Genomic DNA, 17,939 nt, shown 5'->3' on the forward strand with positions numbered 1-17,939 from the left:
GGGCAAAAACACGTCCCAAAAACCACTAAAATTATAAAATAGAAACGGGCCCAGCGAGCTTCCAGCCAGGAAAGTCGGAGGTCCAAGAACGAGCAAAACACCCTGCGAGAAGAAGGCAGCAGGTAGCCACTATGATCGAGGACCCGCCGAATAGAGTGACTAGTGATTCAGGCCGGTCACTTGGATACGATAGTACCCTCCGCCATTAGATTAAACCCCCCGTTCAATTTCCCCTTCTGGCGCTGCCGGCACGTTGGACTGGAGCATTGGAGGTTGAGAGAGAGAGAGAGAGAGGCTTGAGTTTTGGCACAGTGGTACTTTTTCGTTTTCACTACTCTGACCGATGAGCACTGGAGCTCGAGGTACAGAGGTCGAGGTCCATTCGGTGCCGGAGCTCAGCATTTCCCATTCCCATTCCCATTTCCCATTTCCTGGGTCCGGGTCGGGTACCTTCTCGCAAGTTCGCAACCACATGGACTCGTGGAGTAACCGTCGTCACCGAACTCGAAAGTACAGTAGCGCAAAGTGGACGGTTTCAGTCGCATAAATTACAGGTTCCGGACTTGTGTCGTGAGTAGTGACTGAGTACTGACTCTTCTAAGAGTGAGCTGTACACGGGGGTGGTGACCCGTGACTCGTGAGTAGTCCTCCTTACTGATCATTCGTTGATCCGTAACTTCGACACATCAAAATTCAACATGACCCCATATCGAAGAATGGTACTCTTGGATTCTGTCGCCTCCACTTCATTCTCTCGAACTATCCATAGATTCCATACCCACCCTTGCACAGGTGGTACTGGACTACTGTGAGGGTGATTCCTGTGCCGCATCAGAGTAGTCTCTGACTCTCCAGGACCCGACAATCTTCCAACCGACCCGTCAGAAAACGCCACTCTGCAAGTTAAGGACCCGGTTGTCCTGTCCTGTACATACAAAGTTCAACCTGAACCGTGTCTTATGGCGTCCCCTTGGCCAGACTCCCTAGAAAACGGACTTCAAGCATATATGGGCAGGGGTTCCGTCGGGCCGGACGAGACCCCTTTATCGTGCGAGTCGACGTGAGCACTAGTCGAGGAACCCCAGCATGATTGATAACATCACAGGCGCAGTTTAAGGCACTGAGTGTCGAGGTCGGAGACATCTCGCTCGAATGACCAGATGGTCTGATCTGACCTGATCTGATCTCATCTCACAAATGGTACAGGACGTGTTCCTCGAACAACTCAACTTGTCCAAAGGGTTGCTGGCCCATCCCCGCGAGGGCGAGCTTGCTCAGTCACACTGCGCCGCTGCGGTGCCTCTGACTGGGGGGTTCCAGGGGAAAACAAAAAAGTGATCGGTTTCACATCAGGTCCAAGCGATGGCTTGCGGGGTCAAAAGTGGGTTAGCGTGACTGACCCGAGCATCGCAACTGCTGCCAATGCCAAGCCTTGCCAGTGTACTACAGTACTACTACTACTACTATTCTGCAAAGTTTGCAGTTTGCACTGGTGCATCATGATCCCGTTCCAGCACCCAAAAGTGTGTTTGTTTTAGTGGGGTTTGTTGACTGCCGCGGCTCCAGTCACGGACCGGTGGGGCAACGCTAGTGTTTAGTCCCCGACGCTACGTCTCATGTTGACAAGTGGGAAGAAGAGGGGAAGAAGTGGCTTGGACGGCAAAAAGGCTGGTTGACTCGTGTGGAAAGTTGAGATGAGAGATGGATTAGCTGAATATCATTGAAAATTGTATGGTAAACAAAGTAGTAGTGTTGAAAAAAAAAAGGATCTCTACTCTAGTAGTGTATATACTACCTATATACTACGAGTATATAGGTACTATTGTATATGCTGATTGGCTGGGGTTCGATATTGGGCCTCCGGCGCCATATATCATCATGCATGGATTCGCCCTCCTCTCGATAAGAATGAGACCTGTGGGTCGGATCTGGACATGCATTGACATGTCGTCAACTCTGGCAGAGATAGAAAACATGATCATACGGTGACTTCAAGACTTGTCCGGTAGCTCATCGGCGATCGACACACTGCGGTCGAGTCTAATTGACTCAAAGCGTGCATCTACCACAGGAACATCCTGTGGAGCCGCAGGAGGAAAAAAATCTCGACGGTCGAAGGACTTTATGCGAAACGGTGCACGATGTGCAGTTGCCAGTGACGCACTAATACACATTACACGGTCTAGGTGAGATCGACATGGCCTATCATCACTTTGAAAACATAGCACCGCAGTGACCCGCCTTATTTCGCTCCAAGGGCAGACTGGATCGCAAAGGTGCACTTACAGTAAATTCCAAAGAGACATACGTAAGAGAACATAGGACCTCGATTGGGACGAGTCACGATCAAACGTCATGTCCCTTGCGCCTCCAGTATTCCGAGAGTAGGACGCATCTTGCGACGCGGTGGTGTCAAACATTCAACCAGCGCACAGCCAAACGGACGCAGTCTGCTCACGGACTATGACCCGGCTCAATTCTTCCAGTCGAGCCAGGGTAATGTTTCTCCGTGTCTTGAATTTTCCACCACATGAAACACCCGCCCTCCTTCACATTGCCATCAGAGCCTGTCGAGGGGAAAATCTTTTCCGTGGCTCACCGGAAATATGGAAATCATCTCACCCTGAGACTGGACAGCATCCTTCGTGGATCAACTTCGGGTAGAGGATGAAGGGAAGTGGGGAGATAGACAGAATTCGGGCAGGTCTCATTGGGGCCTGTTTTCTTTTTATAGAGCGTCTCGTCATAGTCCCCTGATTGTGTCCTTCTACAACTGTGAGGCCTCGGCCTGGGCATACACCTGGGTGTCACCCAGAACTTAGAAGGTCTATCTGCGTTGATAGTCGAACTCGAATGAAATTATTGCTTCGGATACCGGAGCAAAGAACAGGAGTACTCATGCACGTCAATTTGCTCGTGTAATCATTGCGTATCTGTATACTCTGAGGAGGTCACCTCATGCGCAAAGAGGCATGCTTGCCTTGGCACAGTATAGGCACAGAATGACTCATGTTACGTCCCCGTCCACGGTATTGCTTATGGATCGGTACTTTGGATGAGTATCAACGGTCTGAGGCTCGAAGGACTGTGGGATGATGCACATGGCTTGACCGGAACAGCATCATCGATGCATATGCCATACGACACCAATCGCATGCCGGTATAGCGCCCAGGTGGTAGTGACGCGTTGACCAAAGTCTTCTCCCTGGTCTCTCGGGTCATGACATTGGCTGATAAAACATGGCTCAAACGCCACTACTGCAGACTCGAAGGCTTATGTGACTGTTTCAAGACAATAGCATCCAGCTGCAAAGCCCGCCACTGGAATTGTACTACTGCTCCTTCGTCGTGACCCTCCCAGTATCGATGCCGAGCTTCGCGCGGGTTTCGTAAATCTTTACCTCAAGATCACGCATCTGCACAATCGTTCCAGCCAAATCGGGTACCCGAGTCTCTATGACCTCCATGAACGACCTCTGAGCGGAGCGAAGCGAGGATGGCACAAGAATCCCATACCAGTGAAGCGGGTTGTCGGAGCGAACCTTTTTGCGAATAGGGTTCGCTGCACTCTCTGTAGGACCGTCTGCAGGCGAGTCCTCGCCTGACGATCCTTGTGATACACTCGGGCTTTCCGTTGTGGAGGACTTGTCCGCGTTGGTCTGGGCCTCAGTTGTTTTGCTTGAGACTTCCTCAGGTGCGTCTGAGTTATCAGCAGATCCTTCAACCTCCTGCCCCTTCGCCTCCTCGATCTGGAACGTATAGTCGGTGTTTTTGACAATCGAATTGCCAGTGAGCTTTGCCTCCGTTCGTGAAGCGTCAGCGTCCGGGTGAACAGGCTTGCGGTGAATAGATCTGGTGAGATGGGATAAGTCAGCGTGTTCTGCACTCGGAAAAGACAGCTCTCGCCGGCTCACATTTTCCGCGTCGCCTTCATCCGCTCATCGTAATAATCCGCCCCATATCGACGCCCCGGCGGGCATGTGTAGTTTGCGTGAGCGAGCGAGAGAAACCCCTAGTCAACCAAGTTAGCGCCACCTCGACCTGGAGCTGCTGATTCCAGAGCCGAAAACATCTTACTGATGCTAGAGTCTTCGATAAGCCTGACTGCAGTGCTTGCTGCCGATCCAGCAGAAGCAAGTAGTTCTCCAGCAGAAGATCTAGGGATTGCCGTAACTCCGCGGGTGCTTCGTCGATCTTCGACACAGCTTCGGGAGCTTGCGATCCTGGACGAGAAGGTGGAGGGGTTGGTATTTCAGACATTTGATCCACAGAAAGTGAAGACGCAATACGCGACTTGGTGTAGAAGCGTGCAGGGCGCTCGCGAACCGACTCAGTGTGTTGACTGTGTTCTTGTGAAGCAGCGCTCCGCGGCTGTTGATTGATAAAGCCAACGCAAGTCTGCACGGCAACTTATTTTGGAGAAGCTCGGCCCCGGTAACTCCGTCATTAGGTCTCCGAGCGCAAAAGAATTTCCCGCCTTGCACTTCGATCCGGGGAACCGCAACTCTGCCAAATTCTGCGCCACATTCGGTACTTCGACTCAAGTGCATCGGAGCCTCGAACTGAGTATATACTCGAGTCGTTATACTCGAATTGTTGTGAAGCTTCCTCGTCATCGGGAACGCCCCAGCTGAGCGGACTGCATCTTGAATCGCCACGTCCGGGGACAGCGTCTCTACCCGTGACCCACCCGGCAACATTTCGATCACGACTCTCGAAGACACCACTCCATCTGATCTTCTCAGCCTCCTATCTTGCAACTTATTGCGTCGACCACAATGTCCGTCGCCAACATGCAGCGCGAGACGGCATTCCAGGTCCGGTCTTTGGTATGTACAGGTGGTCTTGACGGCTGTGAATCGGGACACTCTCACAATCATCGTCTTGCTTCAAAATGAGCTTCAAAGATTGAGACTACAAACGTTCCACCGGCTGATGCTTCTACATTCTAGTTCCGTTCCTTGATGCGCCAGTCCTCTCAGTTCTCCAACTACAACTTCCGCGAGTACGCCCGCCGTAAGACGCGGGACTCATTCCGCGAGCACAAGGCCGAAACGGAGGAGCGTCGGATACAGGAACTCATTCAAGATGGCCTGCAGAACCTGCGCTTGCTGAAGGTTAGTGAATTTCTCACTGTTTGTGATGGTCGGCTACTGTGCTGGCCGAGTTCGACGCATATCCGACTTGTAAAAACAGCGAGGCCAACCCTATCTTCGTTGTTTCGAGTTCGCTCCGGCATCGTCTCTCTTCAGTTACTGTTGACTAATACTCTTCTTTGCAGAGACAAACCGTCATTAGCCAGTTCTATCAGATGGATAAGCTGGTTGTGGAAGGACAGAAGACTGTACGTTCACCGACTGTTTTGGACCGCAGTCATCCACGGAAATCTGACAGACTACAGGGAGAGCAAACAGGAAACAATGGAGACATCGTTCGCCAGAAGGACACTGGGTATGACATCTTCCAATTGGGTGCAATCAATTTCGATCAATTACTAACAATGACACAGCTGGGACTAAATACCCAGGCAGTTTATTGTAATGGATTGAGATGGAATGGGATATAAGCAACCAATGCTTCCTCAAGTGATCTAACAGATCAATGACTTTCAGCGTACAGCTCGTGACAAGAGGTCCCGAGAGTTCGGCCGCAGTCTACTGTTTTTGTATTTATAGTATGATCAAATAGCAAATGCCGCTCTAGGAATCGGTGCATCTTGTAGTGTTTTCATCGTGGCTTGACTCCATGCACGACTTCTGATGAATCGGTGCTTTGCCCCCGTGAACTTCGGCACGTGACTTGACGGCGATGGGGTTCCGGCCAGCCAGCGGCGTCCGCAAAGTAACGCGCTCGGCATCATCTGAAGCCACACGAAGCTCTCCTTACCAAACTCGGCCAACTCGTTGAATTGCGCAAGTGCTGAATTTGTTCCAGTTGCTTGGCCAGAGGATTCGCGTTGGATCTGGGGAAATTCCCACAATTTTTGGTCGCCTACCATGCCATCCACTGTATGTCCACCATCCCAAATCCACCGCAGCTCTAGACAATCAGCTCGAGCGAGTGGAGATAGTGTCCAATTGATAGCCTCAAAAGGCGATGCTAACTATATTTCTCAGTTCAGGGCCTCGCGCTCAGGGCGCCACCTCGATACCTCCAACCGATCTCGCACTGGCCAAATAGATCACGACGTCTTCGAAGGCCTCCCAGTTCGACGCTGGTCGCGCCAGCCTCATAATGTCTCGCAAGCCCCTAAGGTTGACGAATCTGAGGTAGCCGACGCTCCTCGGGGGAAAAACGCGCTCCCAGAACTGCCAATGCCACGAGACAGCCAACTTCTGCCCGCGATGAGTCGTGCGCTCTTGCGCGCCGCGCGTGCTGGCTGTATTCACATCCGTGCGACCGACCGATCGGTCGAGAACGAGACAGCAGAGGTCGCTGAAGGAGATGAGCAAGTGGCGACGGTACATCTTTCTGATCGCAGCTTTACGAGTCGCAAATGGTCATCCCTTCCAAAGCATATGGAACCCCCAGAAGTGGAGTTTCTTGCAAAGCGGCGTCCTGGACTTTCTTCTTTGTATGGGAATAGTGCAGAAGGCGGTGCAGTGCCAGGTCCCATGAGAAAGACGAAAATCAAGAGAACAGACCCCGATACGGGCAACATCTCTATCTACGAGGTGTGGGTTCCAGAGGGACATCGCATAGAGGGCGAAATCACAGTCGATGTTCAGACTATCGCTGAGCAAAGCGCAGTTGTTGTCACCACGGAAACCCCTGCGCCAGGAACTGTTGTAGAGGGAGTTGGTGTCGTCAATGCGGAAGGTGTGGTTGTGGCCGAGGCTGGCTCCGCCGCTGTAATGACTCCACCAAAACGTCGTCCTCCCCCTCCGAAGCGAAAGGGTAGAGGCATTGGTAAGGGCCGGAAGAAGAAGGTCATGTTTGCTCCAGGTGAAGGCGCCGATGCTTCGACCGTACACGGCGTTCCTCCACCTGGCGCCACAAATGACGGTACCAAAGGGGCTGAAGAAACTTCGCGCATGTCAATCGACCCTTCTGTCCATGATGAGGATGAGGATGGCGATGAAGGCGAAGAGAGTGACGATGGAGATGGATCCATGCTTGATCCAAAGACACCAGAGACACCGCAAGTCTCAACTGGCGCAGAGGCTCCAATTGCTGAACAGTCTGTGCCAGTGTCCAGGGAACAAACAAACGATATTGAGATGACGGATGCCACGGCAGACACCGAAACGCCTGGCCCAGAGCCAACTGTCGCGAGCGGTGATGAAATCAAGGAGCAACCAGTCATGATGCAAGATGTGCAAACAGAAACAGCTCAGGCAGACCAAAATGATCTTCCAACGGCTCCTTCCTCCTTGCCACCCAAGCCTCCCACAGAAGACGTGGAACCTCGAACCCAAGCTTTGGACCGAATTTCTCCTTCAGCGCCTCCCGCTCCCCTTGAGGTTGACGTGGCTGTTGGCACATTCGTGAAAGAATCAACTCCACAGCAACAGCCGAATCCTTCAGTGTCGAATGCTTCCAAGCCTTCGGCCGAGGAAAAAATAGTCTCAGAAGTCACCGAAGTGACACAGGCAGAGATCAAACCAGAATCAACACCGCAGCCCGCAGACGCTGAAGCCTCCATACGCACATCAGTAAGTCCTGCAAAGCTCGAAGAGACGCACTCAGAGACTCCCTCGCAATCAGAGGCTGCGCCAGAGCGGCAAGCCCATGAAGCTTCGCCACTTCAGCCCGAGTCAGCGCATGAGGAGCCAGGACAGTCTACGATGGAGGTCTCGCAACAAATTGAGGTAGAGCCAGCCCTGGCTTCAACCCCGGAGATCAAGGAATCCCCTGAAGCCAAACAGTCTCCGGATCCTGCTCCCGTCGTGCACTCGCAATCTGCTGATGTGACGTTGGTCGATGCAACTCAGGAAGAAGAGCCCGCTCCATCTGATCTCGCGCCCACACAGCCTTCGTCGGTGCCAGCTGCATCCGTTGAGACTATCTCTGAGCTTGCTCCCGTTCCTGAAACTCATTCCGAACCTCAGTCTGACGCTCAGAATGAGCAAAAATCTGCGCCATCAGCAGGATCTGATGCGTTCGCAACCGAAGCCCCAGAAATCCCTATTCCTGTTATCCCCGACACGGCACCTGGCTCGGATTTCAAATCAGAAGAACCTCTTCAAGAAGCAAAGCCAAACGTGGACGAGAACTCAGTACCAGAGTTCGATCCAGCCCCTGCCTCTCCGCCGGCGCTGGCGCTGGCGCCAGCGCCAGCGGATGGTACTCCAACCGCGGCTGGTACAGGTGAGGAGCCAGCTGCTGCTGAAAAGGAAGAATCTGCCCCTCTACCGGCCGCCGATGCCTAGTCCATCGTTGTTACCCTTTCGACTTTTGGCACTGATGCTTGAGGCTTGTATACGAACACCACCAGCTTCGTGGATCACAGCCCAGATGCTGGCTTCCACTGCCCCTGGTGTACTTTTTAAACCTTTCATTTTCATATGCGGATTAGCTGGCGTATTATTGGAGTCTCGACAACATCATGCAAATACATTCGAATATTAGTAACTTTGATGTCAACAACTTCGTGTCCTTCTAGAGGTCGTAACGATGGCCTGTACCACCTAATGACTGACCTAAGCCATACTCAACAGTCGACAGAGTTGACATAAGGTTGTCTAATCTTGAATTTCTATATGACTTTGCTTTGGCTTGCTGTCCCAGTGCTGCTGTTCAGTGCCCATCGACCTACGGACTGCAGCCTTCAATCTTGCTTTCTTCCTTATCTTTCACTATGCATTTCCTCCTGCTTCTCTTATTGATCCTCGTTTCGCTTGTTTCCTTGACATTCCTTAGGCTCTCTCATATATACATGTCACTCCAGATTAACATATATTCCAGCAAGACTTCCTAGGTATGTGGTGTAACCTTTATGTAAATAGCATCTACTGTAGCATCAAAATGGTATTCCATTCGCGCATGGAGCTTTCTCCAAGGGGTGTATATTTTGAGATCTTCCTGACCTCATCCACCTCGCATGGGCACGCCGCTTAGGTAAACCGAGAGTAACACGCCGATCCTCGCAATTTCCAATCTATCATGAGGCTATATCCTACCTAAAGATCACTGCATACATGATCAGAAATCAAAATCTGTCCCCTGGCTAAGCGCAATTTCACACAGTAGCAAGCTTAGGTAGGACACTACGGTCATCATATGTTCCTGGACAGATGCTTGCGTCTTCAGATTGGAAGGCTACCTTAGGTAACCAGGCGCCCGTCGCGTTAATCCACCAATTGCTACCTGAACACGCAAACAGGTAGTTGGCACGCGGCAGCAGTACCTACTACCTAGTCAACATGATAGATTTGTCACGGGTAGCCAATCCCTGCTGCTTGCTTACACCTAACAGACATGCTCATAGATCCTCCTGGCGATCGTGGACGTTGAAGGCTTCATCTCCGAACTCTCGTACTCGAATCCAGCCGCCAGACGTGAAGAAGAACCGCGAGTGGACGGAGAGACACAACACACACTAGACAAGAGCCACACTTTTGCAGCAGCCTTACCTACCAATCGCTTCGTCATACATAATCAGTACATAGTTACATACAGCTTGCATCCATTATTCTGACAGTGACATTTTTCCAGCAATCGGCGATATTGAGGGTTTCAATAACATGGAATTCTCAAATCGAGCTCTCGCTTCATGTCATGGTGAATGTCCTTCAAGCTGTGCATTATTGGTCGGGCGCAAATGAACTTGATCATCAGTATTGGGTTTGCAACTCCGCCGGTCGCCGGTAGGAGCTAAATGCCTTTATAGTTTGTATACTACCTGGCGATTAAGTGTTTAAGGTAAGCTGGCAGCATTAGGTAGACATTGATGCAGTACCTGGACTACCGCCGCAGCAGCAGGAGGAGGAGGAGGAGGAGGAGGAGGAGGAGGAGGAGGAGGAGGAGGAGGCGAATCTCGCAGTAACTTCCGTCCTGAAATATTGAAGCTATGAAAGGCCTTGAAATGGTAGAATGAGATGAAATTCATGAAGTAATTAGAGTGATGTGACAAAGAAGGAACCCAAAGTGAGACGCAAGTGAAGCGAAGCGAGGAGAGCCATGAGAATCAAAATTCCAGACGCCGAGAGCAACATGCCAAAAGGGGAATTAGATGAACACCAAAGTGAGCAACAAGTCATGAGAGACCCGACCAAAAAAAAGTGCACGGGGACGCGTTAGAACATAGACAAGAACTCCGGAAGGAATGAGGGAGATATACAGAGCTTGGAAGGAGAACAGATGACCACGTAAGCCATTAGATGTGAGGACAAGAGTCTTCACGAGGACGAAGAAGCATCACGTCCTGAGGAGCGATCACAAGGGCAAAACCAACCCTGAGACTAACATCGGCAAGGCAGCGGAATCGCCATCTTAATGAAATTCACCTGCTAACATCCTCAAGAGGACTTTCCCTTGATAGTGCGGACCACGCTCTTCGTAGCCTTTTTCACACTGCCCTTTATGGTACGCTGTGCTTTGGTGCCAAAACCAGTGCCATTCTTCTTGACCTTAGAAGGAGGCACGCGAGGCTTCACAGGACTCTTTGCCGCCGCCTTTTTGCCAGCAGGCTTACGAGGTGATTTCGCGTCGCCTTTCTTGATCTTTGCAGGCGACTTCTTCGGTGAAGCGCGACCGGTGCCCTTCGCTCGCGCCAGGATTTTCTTCTTGGTCTCGAGGGAAGGGCGCTTGAGAACCGATGAACCTTTCGAAGAGGAGGCCGCAGTTACTTTTGTCTTGGCGGCCTTTCCCTTTGATTGAGATGCATTCGCAACAGTAGCCTTGACTCTGGATGCGACCTTGACCTTGGGCAAAGTCACGGTCTTTTTGGCCTTCGACTTCGTTGTTGTCGCAGACTTGACTGTTTTCTTGGAGCCCGTCTTCCCGCGTGCGGTGGCTTTGGCTACGACCTTTTTGACCCCAGCCTTGATCGATTTGGCGTTGAGAATCTTGCGCTTCTTTCCTTTCTGCGAATCTGCGCTTTCGGCATCTGCCAGCTTGCGCTTCTTCCCTGCTGGTTTCTTGACCTCCTTCTCAGCCTGTGCCTTTTCTTCCATTTTTGCTCGCTGGTCTTTGTCTTTTGGACGAGGTCCGAGGATGCCTCGGCAATTCTCTGAGCCGCAGCGACACTGCTGGACATTCTTGAGCGAGTAGGGACTTATAATCTCGTTAGCCATGACCAATCAATTCACTGCTGGTATGGGCATAAAGACTCACTCAAAGTTGTAATCGTAACTCAGTTCCTCACCGGTCATGATGCCACGATCACCCGCGAATAGAGCCATGCGTGGTTTACCAGCAACAGTCCACTTTTCCATGCGGCAGTTTGGCTCACAGGAATGGTTCACGAAGCGAGCGATTGATCCTCTGGTAGCATCGATGATCATGTTCTGATCAAAGTACATGAGGTAGTAGCACTGAAGCGAAAAGTTTGGTAAGCATTCGTAAGAAAAGTGGAAGAGCAGAGGGAAGCCCACCTCATTCTTTTTGTACACCGTTCGCATTCGCCTCTCACACTCAAACTGCGTGATGATTTCTCCGGTGTACTCCACGATGATTTGGTTCGGCTCAAAAGTCCTATTACTCCGAACACCGTACCCACGATCGGAGGTCTTGATCACCTCGACGCCGATGTTGTACTTGCCACCGGCCTTTGTCCTGTGCTTGAGCTCGCTGAAGTTGCGATTTCCACATTCCGGGCCGAGTCTACAGTTGCCGCTGTCGCATTCATAGAACATGTACCGGTTTTGACAGTTCTCGTCGCAGCCTGTGTCCTCTTCACACATGCAAGTGGACAATTCCAACTTCTTGTTTGCTTTCCACTCACTAGCTGCATCTCCAACAAAAACATCTATCACTCAAATTAGAACTTATCCTAGTGCACCTCAGATACACCTCACTCCTCAATCACAACTCACTTTTGTTGGTTTTGCGCCATTCATCAGGTTTCGGCTGACCCGGTGGAAGTGGAGAGAATACATCAAATGGTAGCACATAGTCTCTGCCATTTTCGATCATTCGAGAGCCACCGAACATTGGCATTGGGAGAAGACGCCTCTGAGCAGGCGTTGTCGTAGTTTTTGAAGAATTTTTACTGCGACGCTGTTTTGGAGGTGAATTTGAAGGCTCCTGCCCAGTGTACAGCCCATGAGTCAACCATCGCTTGGGTTTGTATCGAGGTGGAGGGAAGGCGCGGCGGGCTCTTCTGACGGAACCTTGTCTTCGGCAGCGTCTAGTTTGGACATATCACTCTCCGAAACCCGGCGTTTCTTAGAAGCAGAAGGCTCAGGTATTGACGCAGCCGACTCCTCTTTAGGAGGAGCCGCGATGCGAGGACGAAGACTAGAGCGACGGCTTGGTTCTTTGACCTTCTCGCTCAGTTCCCGAGAGCGCTTACCCAACAAGGCACTCGTACATTCCAGCAAGTCTATCGGTTTGCTCACAAAACTGAGGCGTGTTGATCTTCGCATCGAGCCTTGCGAGTCGTTCTGCATAGGTGTTTCGGACTGGGGCGTTTCCACTACCTCAGCAAGGACCTTTGTCACGCGTGTGCGCAGTGTGCGCTGCTGTGTTGAAGGCTTATTATCGTCGGTGTGCTGTTCTTGCGAGGAGTTCGAGCAAGGTGTATGGGGTATTTGAGGGTTGTAGTCGGCCACCATGTTATCACCGACAGAAGGCGCCATGTCGTTTGAACGTTCCATCACAGCAATACTGTTGCGCAATGACGAGCGCGTTCGCTTTGACTCGACAAGACTATCAACATATGCCTGGCTGCTTGACGCAGCTGTATTTTCGATGTGGGATGTGGTGGCTTCTGGAATCTCTGGTGCCTGCAGCGAGGCGCGAGTTACACGTGTAGATCTCCGGCGGGGCGCCGGTTTCTCTTCAGGCACCGTAACTTCATTATTGCTGGAAGTTTCGGAGCGACTGTTTTCTGGCGTCAAAAGCTGTACCGGTACATCGAGACTGATCGTGTCATCGGGCTGGTCGTGGGAGGGTTCATCGGCAATTGCGGGAGTTTCGGTCACGGACGCCTGGGTATTCAAGCGCGCCATTTCAGGCGAGAAGCGCCGGTAGGTGACCAGGCTAATCTCACAACACCGGGAGTGCGTTTCTGGCTTCAAATATGTGCTGTCGCTGAGCAAGAGGGAAAAGTGCAGAGTTCAATCGGGGTGTCAGGGGGTGGGTGAAGTTGGAAGAATGGTGAGGAGCCGCGCGCCTCTTATCAAATTAGGGCGATGCGGATGTCCGACGCGTGCAACACCAAGGCTTGTCTGCCACTCTAGGCGAATATTAGTGAACACGGTTGCCTTGAATAGCTGCTTGTCAACTTGTACGAGTAGACAAACAATCATGTAACTGAACAAAATCTTCCACTTATGATGAAGGGAATGATTGTCGTAAGATACTTGTGTGGTCCTGTATTTGCATCTGATTACATCTCCTTCCCCGCAGGATACCTTCAAATACGCAGAGGCAAAGTCATGTGCTTGCGTGATACATTCGCACTCTCAGGGTCGAGCATTATGACTTCGGAGACTTTTAGCTGTTTCAAGATTTCGCAGCGAGAGTGCATACGTATGAAATTTGGTAGTCGAAACTATAAGATATTGGGATGACATTAAAGTTAGGAGAGAGAGGTTGCAAGACATTGAAGTTCTGGCACTGACACATTCTGTATGATGCCGAAGCTATGAAAAGGGACCTCCCGTGTAAGGCTGTCGATAGAATTACAGAGTGCTAGGAAGGATAGCATGTGAGAGACACATGGGTGATATAAGAGAGGACTGTCAGAAATGTGAAAGTGAAAACAAATCTGGAGAATCACTCAATGGAAGTGGTGAAAGGATGGAGTGATTAGAGGGCAATGTCAGAAAGACAGGGGGAAAGAGGTAGATGACAAGAAAAATCGGAGAAAAAAGAGAAAAGAAAAGTGATCATCAAAAATCGAGTAATACTACAAGGCGCTGGCAAAGCAAGAAAGCAAAGTTGGCTTGAAGGGTATGAGAAATTGGAATTGAAAAGGACAGGCGAGGATTGATTTCGAGGATGATCTCAAAGTTCGACGGAGAGAAGATGCAGTATCGGATAAAAAAGAGTGGTCGTTTCGTCGTCTTGGCCAGCCATACGGGCAGGGGATTGAACTGGAGCCGGTGACTTTCCACGGGTGTGGATATCCAGTATTTTTGTGTGTTCCAAAATGAAGAATTATTAGTCGTGGTGATGAGGGCCAACGTCTTGCATCTCAATCCCAGCCTGAAACTCAACATCACGAGGAAGATACTTGCGCTTTTGCGTAGCGAAGCGCTGATCGCCTTCTTCGTAAGGGCGCTTGAACTGCATGTAGGTTGGGGGTCGAGGCCGACATAGGACGGCAATCCAATTAGTGAGCGCGTTTCCTTGAGTGAAAGGTCGATGACGGTCTTGTTTTTGAAACTTGTGAGAGTTCAGATACTCCCTAGTGGTCTCGCCGCGTCCGACAAGGAACAGGTGATAAGCCCACAGAGATGTCGGATATGGGAGCGCAATGATGCCGTAGATGACCATAGCAAATGGCACACGCCAAATGGAAATTGAAGCTCCAAAGGAGATTCCCTCCCGGTTCATGTAGACCAAGACATGCGCCAGGCTCGCCCCGATCAAAAAGAGACACAGAATGGTGCAAGAGCTCACAAAGGCAAAGAAGTAACGGTAGTTGCGTCGGCCCACGCAGTTATTCAACCACACGCAGTGATGATCCAGTGTCTCCACACAGTTATCACATACACGGCAATGATAGCAGCGAGGAGGCCGCCAGATAGCACAGGTCTTGCAGTATTTCACAGGCACGTCCATGGCCGCGACATCGGAAGTTGCAAGCTTGACCATGACCCAGTCGTTGGAAGGGGGGCCCACCGTCAACGGATCGTTCGAAGAGTACTGAGGCACGGAATGGAGGTTTCGTGGCATGATACCGGGATCAACAACCGACGCATGCACGAACGAAGAAAAACAGATATAGAAGACATAAGCGAACAAAATGGGAACAGCTGGTGATATATTGTGCCACAACCAGGGAGCTGAATAACCGAAGAACAAGGCCGTTGGGATAATCTGAAGGATGCCTGTGGCGATGTTGATAGGCTTATCTCTCGAATTCATGAGTCGTCCACCAAAACAGAACAGCGTGTTGCCCACAAAGTATTCCCAGTTTTTGCCGAGGTCGTTTCGAGGAAGGTTGGCTTTCGTATCCATGGAACCCGGGGATGAGCCCCCGGATGATAGTCGATCATGACCTCGAGTATCATGGCTGTTGTGCGAGACCCCAATATTTTGCAGTGAGAGGAAAGACATTGGTGACTTCGGAGGGACATCTTGGGAGTCACTGGATAGCTGGTTTGTGTTGCGATTTAACGGAGTCGGTCGTGGCCTGTCGTTATGGTCTCGGTCACGCAGAAGCCTCACACTGTCGCCTAAACTGCGCATTGTGGTCCGGCCTGTGGGACTTGCGTTCGATGTGTTTCGATCGATGATAACCGGGTCTGTGAAGTCGGTGCCTCGCGATGGTGGAACTTCCAGCTCTGTTTGAGCTTGCGAGCCATGTTGCAGTGAACTATTCGAAACAAAACTTTGCCGATTCTGACTTTGTTCATCGGCCCAACCATCCGTTGTAGATATTGTTCCTATGGTCAATGGCCGGCCGCCTCGATGTGCTTGCAGGCGCTGCGAGCTCATTGGTCGGAAAAATGCCTGCGCAGTAAGTGATGGGATGTGCGTCCGGCTCAGACGGCTCGCTGAGCTTCCAGGTCTCTGACTCGACCCAGTCGTTGAAGTGACCGAATTTCGAGCAGGGGGCGGAGCGCGGCGAGAAACAGAACTACGCTGCTGGAGGCTGGAGGGTGGTAGTACGGAAGAGGGTGCAGCATCGCCATCATCCGAGGCAAGGTCTGTCACTCGAGAAGAGATCCCTCCGACAGAGGGCGGCCGAGGAATCCCTAGAACATGGTGCTGATTGGTATCGAGCGAGCTCGGCTGAGCCGCGGAGCTCGCCATGATATTGAGTTGAATTAAGAGAGTACCGGTTGGTGTGATCAAGGCATATCAGATTCGAAGATTGAGCGTGACAAGGGAGACGCGTAGATCACGATGACGAGCTAGAGTAATAGATGAGATCGGCCGAAGGAAGCAAGGCAGGAGGAGATAAATGAGCGACGATGAGTTCCGAATGGAGGTTTCCAAAGTGTGTAGAGGCCAATATTCGAAAATTATCTGACTTCTAGAGGCAGTCTTAGCTTGAGTCACAGAGCTGTTGCGTTATGTTGTTGCAGCGAACCGACTCGTACACGTCTAGAGCTCGGAGAACCGGGGCCCAGACCAAGCCCCTGATGAGAACGCAGACGTGCCGAGACCATTGTCTTACCTTGAGTAATAGCGGTTTGTCGTCTAATAAAGAATGGGAGTCATGGAGATATACCAAAATGAAAAATAAAAACAATTGCGTCACAACCCACCGCTCCGCTGGCAGCTGTCCCAGGTAGAGCAATTTGGGAGTTTGCAGCGAACCAAAAATCGAAGTCCAGAAAGCTCGGCTCTTCCGTCACACATCCGCAAATTGCTCGAAACGGCGAACGGCTGGGCGATGATGAGTCAGCCACCAGTAGCCCCCGGGCTTGTCACATGACCTGGCAACATCATTCGATGCTCATGATTCTCACCCACCATCCGCGTTTTGGTCTCTGTCAATTGTAGCTCCACACACAACTTGCTATAACCATGTCTTCGATCGCTGCTATGGCTACTCGCCGGGCTCTGGCCCGCCAGCCCATCCTCCGCGCTCCTCCCCGCCGCTTCGCCTCTAAGGTTTCAGAGGCCAGCCTCGACAAGGCCCCCAAGCGGGATCCTGAGCTCTATGTACGGACAATTAGTCACCATTGAGCGCTTTCTCGCTCATGCAGGCTAATCTATGACTACCAGGTTCTGCTCGGCGTTATGTCCGGTGCTTTCCTGCTTGCTGGCTGGTAAATAGGCCCCTCCCACAGTACCCTCCTCCGCCGACCCTCACTGCACTGCCATGAGCGACTGCGACTTTCGATTATAACGATACCGGGCAAACCAATCGCTATTGCCTATCGGGCGAGAGACTCTAGGGGCTCTAGTAGAAGATACACAGCTGACCGGCGGTCTTTTTGCGATCTTAGGTACTTCGGCAGCAAGCCCACCTCCGTCACCTCCGAGAGCAACGTTCGCATTGGCGAGTCTGCTATGCCCTGGGATGCCGAGTCTCACGATGGAAAGGTCTACAAGTACCGCTACCACCCCCACGGTGACAAGAACCAGCCTCTCCAGGCTGCTCCCAGTGCCATGAACACTGTCATTGTTCCCAACGTGGCCCTGCCCGCTGTACGTCGCTCATCAACCCCCTTCCACGTGATTATGGACAATCTCGGGTCAATGTATGCTGACTTTCACTCCGCAGGATCTTCACGAGAAGTTCAACAAGTACGGCAAGGAGGAGTGGGACTACTAAACAGCTTCTGCGAGGACTGTTAAAAGACGAGGGATGTGGCCACTCATCCATGAGTGGGAGTCAACTGCTGTACACTAGGACGGCGACGACCGTGTTGTTGCGAGAGCACCTGCTCAGTGCAATTACCGACGATTTGTGCATAGTATTCGTGGTTCTGATTGAGAGTCAAATGAAAGATAGTGTCTTTTTTTAGTTCTGTTTGGCCGAATCATGGCCGCGAGCATTTTGACGCAGCCCGGAACGTATGATATGTCAAGCAACAGCTTTCATTAGGCGTTTTGGAAGTTCCGGACGGAATCAGACCTAGGTGGCGCGATAAAACGTCGGACCATCGGCTTTAGTCCCGAATGGAGAATTGATGTCGAATCCTTGG

The 17,939-nt window shown here is 51.3% G+C and overlaps 8 protein-coding genes across 8 annotated transcripts; 4 read left to right on the forward strand and 4 right to left on the reverse strand.

The window, feature by feature from the left end:
- Window positions 1–3,332: 3,332 nt before the first annotated feature.
- N7539_009141 (uncharacterized protein) lies at window positions 3,333–4,260 on the reverse strand (the record flags this gene model as incomplete). The annotated part of the gene is made up of 3 exons (XM_056938736.1): window positions 3,333–3,852; window positions 3,915–4,012; window positions 4,078–4,260. 3 exons carry the CDS (start codon window positions 4,258–4,260, stop codon window positions 3,333–3,335), a joined length of 801 nt encoding a protein of 266 aa, XP_056786113.1.
- A 518-nt stretch (window positions 4,261–4,778) lies between these two features.
- N7539_009142 (LYR motif-containing protein) lies at window positions 4,779–5,519 on the forward strand (the record flags this gene model as incomplete). Its single annotated transcript, XM_056938737.1, has 5 exons — window positions 4,779–4,829; window positions 4,953–5,117; window positions 5,282–5,344; window positions 5,402–5,451; window positions 5,510–5,519. The coding sequence occupies 5 exons, from the start codon at window positions 4,779–4,781 to the stop codon at window positions 5,517–5,519; spliced, it is 339 nt and encodes a 112-aa protein (XP_056786114.1).
- Window positions 5,520–5,996: 477 nt separating this feature from the next.
- On the forward strand, window positions 5,997–8,372 carry N7539_009143 (uncharacterized protein; the record flags this gene model as incomplete). Its single annotated transcript, XM_056938738.1, has 2 exons — window positions 5,997–6,008; window positions 6,117–8,372. The coding sequence occupies 2 exons, from the start codon at window positions 5,997–5,999 to the stop codon at window positions 8,370–8,372; spliced, it is 2,268 nt and encodes a 755-aa protein (XP_056786115.1).
- A 1,355-nt stretch (window positions 8,373–9,727) lies between these two features.
- N7539_009144 (uncharacterized protein) lies at window positions 9,728–10,008 on the forward strand (the record flags this gene model as incomplete). The annotated part of the gene is made up of 2 exons (XM_056938739.1): window positions 9,728–9,809; window positions 9,899–10,008. The coding sequence occupies 2 exons, from the start codon at window positions 9,728–9,730 to the stop codon at window positions 10,006–10,008; spliced, it is 192 nt and encodes a 63-aa protein (XP_056786116.1).
- Window positions 10,009–10,460: 452 nt separating this feature from the next.
- On the reverse strand, window positions 10,461–12,102 carry N7539_009145 (uncharacterized protein; the record flags this gene model as incomplete). Its single annotated transcript, XM_056938740.1, has 3 exons — window positions 10,461–11,217; window positions 11,278–11,911; window positions 11,979–12,102. The coding sequence occupies 3 exons, from the start codon at window positions 12,100–12,102 to the stop codon at window positions 10,461–10,463; spliced, it is 1,515 nt and encodes a 504-aa protein (XP_056786117.1).
- A 110-nt stretch (window positions 12,103–12,212) lies between these two features.
- N7539_009146 (uncharacterized protein) lies at window positions 12,213–13,115 on the reverse strand (the record flags this gene model as incomplete). The annotated part of the gene is made up of 1 exon (XM_056938741.1): window positions 12,213–13,115. One exon carries the CDS (start codon window positions 13,113–13,115, stop codon window positions 12,213–12,215), a length of 903 nt encoding a protein of 300 aa, XP_056786118.1.
- A 1,156-nt stretch (window positions 13,116–14,271) lies between these two features.
- On the reverse strand, window positions 14,272–16,092 carry erf2 (palmitoyltransferase ERF2; the record flags this gene model as incomplete). Its single annotated transcript, XM_056938742.1, has 1 exon — window positions 14,272–16,092. One exon carries the CDS (start codon window positions 16,090–16,092, stop codon window positions 14,272–14,274), a length of 1,821 nt encoding a protein of 606 aa, XP_056786119.1.
- Window positions 16,093–16,812: 720 nt separating this feature from the next.
- On the forward strand, window positions 16,813–17,566 carry N7539_009148 (uncharacterized protein; the record flags this gene model as incomplete). The annotated part of the gene is made up of 4 exons (XM_056938743.1): window positions 16,813–16,950; window positions 17,014–17,057; window positions 17,238–17,439; window positions 17,516–17,566. The coding sequence occupies 4 exons, from the start codon at window positions 16,813–16,815 to the stop codon at window positions 17,564–17,566; spliced, it is 435 nt and encodes a 144-aa protein (XP_056786120.1).
- Window positions 17,567–17,939: the final 373 nt, after the last annotated feature.

Source organism: Penicillium diatomitis (assembly GCF_028827545.1).
Source record: "Penicillium diatomitis strain IBT 30728 chromosome Unknown utg000015l_segment0_segment0, whole genome shotgun sequence".
In the NCBI taxonomy this organism is placed as follows: Eukaryota; Fungi; Ascomycota; class Eurotiomycetes; order Eurotiales; family Aspergillaceae; genus Penicillium; species Penicillium diatomitis.